This window comes from Lepidothrix coronata, unplaced genomic scaffold (genome assembly GCF_001604755.1).
Source record: "Lepidothrix coronata isolate B3197 unplaced genomic scaffold, Lepidothrix_coronata-1.0 Scaffold88, whole genome shotgun sequence".
In the NCBI taxonomy this organism is placed as follows: domain Eukaryota; kingdom Metazoa; phylum Chordata; class Aves; order Passeriformes; family Pipridae; genus Lepidothrix; species Lepidothrix coronata.
This window is the reverse complement of record NW_016690268.1, coordinates 2,184,437-2,193,924: the sequence shown is the minus strand read 5'-3', so window position 1 is coordinate 2,193,924 and position 9,488 is coordinate 2,184,437. Positions and strand designations below refer to the sequence as shown.

General features: G+C 39.2%; 1 protein-coding gene across 5 annotated transcripts in view; it reads left to right on the top strand.

Annotated features, from left to right (window-relative positions):
- The window catches only part of UGGT2 (UDP-glucose glycoprotein glucosyltransferase 2), an 88,283-nt gene continuing 78,795 nt past the window's right edge, over positions 1-9,488 (top strand). For all 5 annotated transcript variants that reach the window (XR_001875819.1, XM_017821066.1, XM_017821067.1 and 2 more), the window contains exons 1-2: positions 1-201; positions 2,119-2,201. Coding sequence is in view for 4 of the 5 variants with exons in the window: in XM_017821066.1 (XP_017676555.1) it covers positions 38-201; positions 2,119-2,201 (247 nt within the window). In the remaining variant the exon portion in view is untranslated. The remainder of the gene's footprint in view (positions 202-2,118; positions 2,202-9,488) is intronic.

Below are 9,488 nucleotides of genomic sequence, written 5' to 3'. Positions count from 1 at the left end.
GCTTTGCTGTGGTACCGCTGAGTGGCTGCTGCTCTTCATGGCGGGCCGGGCGCTGCCGCTGGCGCTCTTGCTCCTGCTCTTGCTCACCCTGTTGTGTGCCCGGCCGAGCCTCTGCGGCACCGCTCCGGCCTCCTCCTCACAGCCCGTGACCGCTCGGCTGGCGGCGAAGTGGCCGGCGACCCCGCTGCTGCTGGAGGCGAGGTGCGTGCAGCCTCCTCCTCCTTCTCCTCCTCCTCTTCCTCCCAGCTGCGGTTCCTGCCCCGGCTGTCTCCTGGGGGGCAGGACGAGGGAGGGACCCCCTTTCCCCTCCGCTGAGCGGGAAGGCCGGCTGTCAGAGGGGGATGGCCGCGTTTCTCCCGGTCGGAGGGTGTGTTCCAGTACTCCTTGGGTGTAAGGCTGAACTGTTTTCTCCCCTCGTAAAACTGTGTGGATGGTGCGGGCAGAGTCCCACGCTTCGAGTGCGCTGTGCAAGCGGCTTCGTTTGTAGCCTGCTCAGACGTTTTGCAGGTCTTTAGGTTGAGGAAATGTAATGAGCCAATGTACACAATCACTGTCTTCCACTGAGTAACAAGATCTCTTCCATCTCACCCTTCATTAAATGATTTTAAAGGTATTGTGAACATGTGAAGCTGTAGTAGTAAAACATTTTTTTTTAAAAAGGGTATTGTTAACTTGTAATAATAGTTTCAGCCTGGAGAAGAGAAGGGTTCAGGGTGAACTAACTGTGGCCTTCCAGTACCTAAAGGGGGCCTACAGGAAAGACGGAGAGGGGCTTTTTAGAAGTTGACACAACAAGGGATAATGAATTCAAGCTGAAAGAGGGTGTGTTTAGATTATGTAGAAGCAAGAAATTCTTTACTGTGAGGCATTGAAACAGGTTGTCCAGAGAGGCTGTGGGTGCTCCATCCTTGGAAGTGTTCAAGGCCAGGCTTGATGGGGCTTTGAGCAGCCTGGTCTAGCGGAAGGCCCACGGCAGCAGGGCTGGAACTAGATGATCTTTAAGGTCCCTTCCAAAGCCAAATCGTTCTGTGATTCACAATAGGAAGTGAAAATGTTTTCCAGTTTTATGTGTTTGAGACTTCCCTGCCTGTTTGCCTGAAATTTGTTTTGTTTTTAAACTTATTTGCTGCTGTTCAGAGAACTCCCATGAAAGGGAGAACTGCAAGCTTCTGTAATCAAAGGAGGGGCAAACTTCCAAAGTAAAGATTAGAAAACAATTCAGTCATGCTACCAAGTGGAAGTTTTTGGCAGACATAAGCAGAGGGAAAATAAACAACTGATGTTACCTTAAGGAAAAAAACTTAAAAAGCGTTACCAGTAAATCGTAGAATCACAGAATAGTTTGGGTTGGAAGGGACCTTCAGATAAAGATCATCTAGTTCCAGCCTCCCTGCCGTGGGCAGGAACACCTTTCACTAGACCAGGTTGCTCAAAGCCCCATCCAAGCTGGCCTTAAATGCTTCCAGGAATGGGGCATCCTCATCTTCTCTGGGTAACTTGTTCCAGTGCCTTACCGCCCTAAGAATAAAGAATTTCTTCAGTATATCTCACCTAAATTTCACCTCTTTCAGTTTGAAATTAAAAAATGAAAGAATGGTATTTGGAATAGAGCAAACTTTATCTTTTATGCTTTGTAAGAATTCAACCATTTCAGAAATTGACGATCTCCCCCCTGCAAAGCAAAGTAGACATTGCCATTGATGAAAGCCTGTAATGTAATGAAAAACTATAACCTGACAGAGTGTATGTTCTTATTTGTGTATTTAGCCACTATTAAATAAAGCTTGCTTAGTGAAGCGATTTTATTTATAACTGTATATTGGAATAGCTGTGGAAAAATAAAGTGAAAAATGTGGGGGGTTCCTGTATCAAGAGAATAGTCTGCCTGTTTACAGCTCTCATTGTTGACTTTGGATGGTAGTACTTTGTTCAAAATCTCTTTTAACCAAAGTACACCTCTGTTCAGTGTTTTATGCTACAGAGATGTTAGAAGGTCATTGAATATGTAACACTTGGTTGCTGCTGGGTATTTATTATTTTAAACAACTGAAGGTTTTTACTGTGTTACATCTTTGGACAAAGTCAACCTGTAGACAATTCATTTTTATTTTTAAACAGTGAATTCATTGCAGAAGATGGTAATGAGAAGTTTTGGCAGTTCTTGGAAACTGTACGGGAATTAACAGTTTATAAGCAAGGAGGTAAGTTAAACAATATGCTAGTTTTTAATACATTATCTCACACTGTATTTAGTTTTGAGACAGAACACATTAACTGGTTCCAGGCAGGTCAAGCCTAACTCTTCCATTATGGCTTATTAGATAGTTTTCTTTCAGAGAGTTGTAGCATATCCTTCAGAGCAATACTTGTAGAGGAGTAAAAAAAAAAAAAAAGAACACAAGATGAACTAAACTTACAATATGGAACAGAAGTGTAAAGATTAAAGATACCTATCTGAGTATGTGACTCAGCAAGAGCTTATAGGATATTGAGACTTCCTGTTTTCTCTAAGGTGGATGCTTGTAGGGGAGAGAATCCTGTAAATAACTAAAGGAAAAAATTAAAAGAGTTACCAGAAAAGGTGTAATACTTGTAGATGGTATAGAGACTGTTTTCTAGCATCAATACAGGTGTTTTAGAATAAAGTTTTATCACTGACAAAATAGGATTAAAAATACCTTGCATGATTAGACAAATGAATATTGTTAGAAATTTGGAGAGAAGAACAAAGCATAAGAGAAGCATAAAAAGCCACCTGAGAAGATACCTTGGAGAGCAGTTTACTAGAAATGTCCATGGTAATGAAAAATCGAGAAACCTACCGGTGACTTTACACCAGGTTGGTCAGTATTAGACCTGCTTGGTAGGTCAACAGATGAACAAGGTGAAAAAAGTGTCAAAACAAGATAAGGCTGCTTCATTTTGCTCTTTACTTCAGAATAGTACAACACTTCTGGCATGAGTGTGAGGACCTAACACCACTTGTGGAAGAGACTTCGGGGAAATTGAATGTTAAATCAGTAGTTAAAAGCTAACAAATTGCAGAAAGATCATGTAGAAAATGGCAGTGAGAAATGAAGGTACATGAAAAATGCTGTATAGGGGAGAGAGAACTTGAGAAACAATGTGTTTCAACAATTGTGACCGACTGAATAAAAGTTAAAAATTTGTGGTATCAGTGTGAAAATGGTCTTTGAGTGCTCAGCACTGGGAAAAGTTGAGAAGCTGAAAGAAAAGGCTGTGTCATTAGGGGGGCCTTTACAAGCTGGAGAGAGAGGAGAACAGAAACATCGGGAAATTCAGCAAAGGCACTTTACAGACTCAGCAACAGTGTAATCTTGGCACTTAATCTCAAAAAGCAGTTTCTTTGAGAAACAGACCTGGGGATCCTTGTAAACAGTTGCATTATATTCTTATGCCTGAGAAGACTAACTACATGCCAGGCTGCAGCAGCAAGAGTGTAGCCCACAGGTCAAGGAAAATGACCACTGTATGTGGCACTTGTGAATTACAAACTATGTCTGGAATACTGGGCCCAGGTTGGGGCTCTCCTTTAGAAGTCAAGAGTTCAGTATTGAAGGAAGTATAGAAGTGGATCCCCACAAGGGTTAGGGAGCTGGAACAGACTCCTGAGAAAAGGCTGAGAGAACTGGGTTTTATTGAACCTGAGAAAGAGAACAGTAAGGAGAGACGTCATATCTCCAGCTTTCTAATAGAATTGTGTAGAGAAGATGGAACTAAACCCTTCCTGAAGGTACACAGCAGTATGAAGAAAAAGCAAAGGGCACAAGTTGCAACATGAAATTTGGCAGAAAATATTTCTGCCATAGGGTCAGGTAGGCACTGGAACAGCCTGCCCCAGGAGGCTGCAGAATCTACATTCTTGGAGGTACTCAAAACTCTGCTGCATGAGGCCTTGAGCAGCCTAATCAAGCCTTGAATTAGATCTCTAAGTAACAGTTTGGATGAGGTGACCTCCAGAAATCACTTTTGACTTGAATTATTCTTTTTTTTCTATGAGTGGCTTAGATGCAGTTATTATTGCTTTGAGACAAGACTGCTGTTATAGATGATCTGTCAGGTTTTTTTATCAGCCATCTCTTTTCTGCTTGCTTGGACACACTTCCCAAGGAATTTGAACTTTTAGTGGTGTTTATTGTTTGTGACACAGGTGTCTGTTGAAATCAGCTGTTAATTAAATACCTACTTCACCTGGATAAACTGTGATTAAGAATAAATAAATTATCAAGGGGATGATCTCCATGACCAGTCATGCCAGTGAAGTGTTAGATGCTGGTGGTGGGGAACCTTGAGATGTACTAAAATATTACTTCAATTAAGCATATTGAGGAATTGATGTGTATATTTATCATTATGGCCAACACACATCTATGTTGATAATGCAGAAAAATTTGAAGTTCTGGCACCCAGTGGCTTTCTTAAAAGTCCGTATGTAGTTGGGGTAGTCTTATATAAGCAAACCAGTGCTCTTCATGAACAGGATGTGAAGGAAAGATTCAGTTTTAGAGGAAAGCAAAGTGGTTACTTAATGACTAAATCACATCAATATTGATTCTTCCAACTTAAGATTGTCTTACTGAAGTCAACATGCAAAGTATAAAGTGGAAATAATATAAGCATCATATATATCCAGCAATAGTTAAGTCATTTTTAGTAGGGAATTCTACAGTAGGTTTACAATAAAATTATCAGCTTGAGTGAAGAATCTGGAACTGCAATACTGGAGTGGCACAGTTACTGAGAGATATGTAGTAGTTCACCTCTGAGGAGGTGTTCTCTATGTGGTATGGAATGGGTTCTGTCTTACCTGTTGCGTGTCAGGACACATTGACATAGGGGGATGTTCATGATGCATTATAGCTGATGTAACAACAACTACCTGAGCAGATAAAAGGATCTGGCTTAAAAAGGGTTGGTTGGTCTGATGGCCTTTTCAGTTCTTCTCTGGGTGATACCGAGACCAGATAGGATGAATAAGCAGGAAATAAAAACGTTGGTTTTTAAAGTAGAAACATTTTCGTAAAAGGTGAAGAATTGCTATATTTGAAGCTGAAAATCTGGATTTATAGAAGAATTGGATGATAGATTTATATCCCAGCATACTGTTGAACTTTAGAAGAGTCATGAAGTATTAAAGCTAAAAGGTAACTGAATATGGTGGCTTTTTTCGTTTAAATAATTCCTTGGATGATTTTCAATCTGGTCTTTTTATCAGTTCTCAGAACTTGTAGTTTTAAATTTAGAATAATCAAATGAACATCTGTTGTTAATTTGTTCATTTAAAATATTCAGCCTCAGCAAATTATGTCTATTAATGGTCTCTTTAGCTATGATATATGTAGCAATGTAAAGGATTTGGTAGGAATTACATACATGGAATTTGGTAAAGCATTTAGTCCGGTGATGCATTTGATGGTTTTAACATTTTTTTTTTAATATGAACTCGAATCAACTCGGGCATCATTTTGATTATACCCTATGGAAAACATCACTAACGAAAGTTAGCGATGGGATACACTGTATTAAATTAGAGTGAGGTCTTCAGGTAGCATGGACAGCTTGTTTATGTCCTCTTAATATGCAACATAGTTTCTGCCAGGCTTGTGAAATACTTAGAAATGCAGATGGTGGTATTTTGGGCTGCAGGTATGTTATAAAGAAATCAAAGCTGCAAAAATTTCATATTAAAACCAGCAGTTACTAAACACTAAATGTGTCATTTTAAACTTGCTGCTGCTTTTATATCTCTAAAGGTTAATTTATGAATAGAGAGTGAAGGTAAGTAGCCAGTTCCCTGCTGACTAATTATCACTTGAGTGTTTACTGATTTCCCAAGTGCTTTATATATTGAATTTTCAGCATAAATATATATTACAGACCAAAACAAAAGCAACAAACAAACATATTTTCTCTAGGGAAACTTTCTCTGAAAAAAATGTAGCAGTATATTACATATAAGCAGCAGTCCTGCAAATTATTTGTTGTAATCTAGAAGACTACACATTATTCACATAGCACTAAATTAGATAAATATTTTTATGTGCCTATCAACCTTAAAGATTCTAGAGGAATCATTTTCACAAGCATAGCACTTCTATACTAATCATGCAATAAAACAAAGTATTCCCTCTCTACAGGCATTTTAAATGTCTCAGAGATTTGACTGGCCAGTGATTGCCTGAACTGCCATTACCTGGCATCTCTAATTCCCTAGCTGATCTATGGATACAGATATACACATCTATGCAGTTGGAACAACCACCATATTCTATCCATCAAAATAATGATCCCAGCGTGCTGTGGTTTTTCTGATTGATTACATCCCTTAGGTTTACTCTGTCTACCTCCTGTGCCTCAGTAGTTTGAATTCTCTTATGGGTCACCAGCATATTCTGCTTAATTTTGTGCTGTGTGTGCATGAGGTCTGAGGAGCTGTGGTGTAAACTTTTCCTTTCCTTTTGGTACTGCCCTGGTTGTCTGTTTTAAATTATTATTAACTTACCTGTGATGAAATACTGCTGTAGATTGTGGATAGTAATATTCAACATTTAAATGTGAGTCTGCTTAGCTAGCTATTCAGTTCTTGCTGTGGTCAATTAATCAATTTGGCTACAAGAGTTGAGAGAGCTATTCAGATGACAAATTAAGGCATCTTTAGAGTGAGCTAAATAGCTTTTGACGTTTTGTTGGCTTTATCTCTCGTGGCTGGAATGAAATTTTATAGACACGTAGCTCATACATGTGCATTCGGATGTCTGAAATCTGGAGTTGTATTCCACTAATGTGTTCTCATTTATTTTTAAATCCACTTCCTTAATGATTTATTGGTAATATGCTATCATGCAGGATTTTATAACCAAAAAAACCTGGTACTTTGTGATTCCCTGTAACATCCTAAGAGATTTATTCTGTCTTCTACTCTTTGGCATAGAGTACAGTGTTAAAAGGAGCTTGGAGGGCAAGTAATGATCAAGTTTCAAGGATCCAATACTACGTGAAAATAATTTGCAAAACTGAAACCATAGTTCTCATTAACTGAGATTGGCTCAGTTGGTTAGAGCATGGTACTAATAACACCAAGGTCAGGGTTCAATCCCTGTATGGGCCATTCACTTAAGAGGTGGACTCGATGATCCTTGTGAGTCCCTTCCAGAATATTCTGTGTGATTCTGTGTATGTAATAAACTTTAAAAATTGTTTTTGCATTATGTGGATCATGTAGCATTTCATGTGCTTTAATTTGTCTTGCTGAAGTTTAAAGTACAGTTGTATTCTGAATGAAGCCAGCAGCATTAATAGAAGTTGAAGTAGTAGGAGTGGATGCATGATCTGGTAAATGTATCCTTGTCAATGTTATACAATCATTTTTGAAGGCACATAACTATCTTTTTTTTTTTACTTATTAAAATCATTATAATAATCATCTTCCAGAAAAAAAAAGCTGTTTTAAATACAGCAGTGAAAGCACAGCTGGAATTTGTAAGCCAAAGAATTTAAAGACTAGGTAAAAATACTTTATTGAGGAGGTATCGTTAGAATTGTCTATTTAATAGCTCTTCATTGTCTTCAATAGGATGTTATTTGGGGCTGAGTGGAGAGGCAAAAATTTTGGATTTCATTTTTATTTTTGTGGAGATAATTTGAAGAAAAGTTGAAAATATAGTTATTGAAAAAACATTTCAATCTGGAAGGGTTTGCCCCTTGCAAATTTTTACATTCATTGTTTTGAATGCATGATGCCAAATTTATCTCATTTAGAATCAAAGAATCATTAAGTTTGGAAAAGGCCTCCAAGATCGAGTCCAACCTTTGACCGATCACCACTCTGCCAACTCAACCACAGCACCAAGTGCCACATCCAGTTATTTCTTGAACACCTTCAGGGATGGTGACTCTACCACGTCCCCGGGCAGCTCATTCCAGTGCTTAACCACGCAGTGAAGAAATTCTTCCTGATGTCCAGCATGAACCTCCCCTGGCATAGCTTGAGGCCATTTCCTTTTGTCTTGTTGCTGGTGGCCTGGGAGAAGAGGCCAATCCCCACCTGGCTACATCCTCCTTTGATGTAGTTGTAGAAAGTGATGAGGTCATCCCTGAATCTCCTTTTCTCCAGGCTAAACAGCCCAACTCCACCAACTGGTCCTCATGGGACGTGCATCTAGAGCCTTCACCAGCTTTGTTGCCATTTGAGTTCTGCCAGGGCTACATGTAGGTATAGAAAACATAGAAGAGATGGGTTTTTCATCCTTTGAATTTAATGTAAGACAGTAATAATCATATGTTGTGGTTTAACTCCAGGCAGCGATGAAGTACCACGTGCCTGCTCTCTGTGTCACTTCAGTGGGACAAGGAAGAGAGTTGGGAAAGGTGAAACCTGTGGGTTGAGATAAGAACAGTTTAATAATAGAAATAAAGTAAAATATAATAATAGGAAAAGGAGAAAGAGGAACAAAACTTGTGACAAGTGATGCACAATATAGTTGGTCACCACCCACTAACCTATGTCCAGCCCATCCCTGAGGAAGGATCACTGCTCCTGGCCAACTCCCCTCAGTTTATAAACGGAGCATGACATTTTATGGTATGGAATAGCCCTTTGGGCAGCTAGGGTCAGCCTCTCCTGGCCATGCCCACTTCTGGCTTCTTGTGCACCTCCTCGCTGGCAGAGCATGGGAAACTGAAAAGTCCTTGAGTAGGGTAAGCACTACTTGGCCACAACTAAAACACTAGTGTGTTATCGATGTTATTCTCGTATTGAATCCAAAACACAGCCCTGTACCAGCTACTAGGAAGAAAATTAACTCTCTCCCAGGAACCAGGCATGTAAAATTTATGGGAAGGAGCTTTCTTGAAATGCAGATTATATACTTTTATAATCTTAGGTTTTTCCTAGTGAATTACAGCAAACTCAGACTTTCTAAATAATGAGTTTTAAGAAGAAGGAGGCAGAAAGGAGATACTAGAGGCTTTAGAGCAAAAGAATATTTTTTGACAATCACAACAGGGTTGTAAAAGGAAAATGAGAGGATAGGAGGTACTTAGTTATGAAAATTGAATATGCCTCTAGAATGAGAAATGATGGCTAATTTTTTCCAACCAATGTTCTGTATTATCACTTCTGTCATTCCTGGACACCATCCACCTATCTTCTTACTTAGAGTCCTGATCTTGTCCTTGAAAACACAAGGTATGCAGGGAGAAGGGAAGTACTTCACCTGTTACATCCATTCTCACACTCTTGTTTATCACGTATTTTTAGGGGAGAAACAGATTATGTGAGAGTAGCCCAAAGAATTTTATTTATGTAAGCTGCATTGTTGGAGTGTTTCAAGGCTAAATGCAAGGAATTTATTTGTAAAATAATGCTGGTTGAAAGTAAGTAACCTGAAATATTTTTGTTAAAAGGGTGGCATAATCTTGACAAACAGAAATGAGGGAATAAATTCTATTCAGGGCTTTCCGTATGT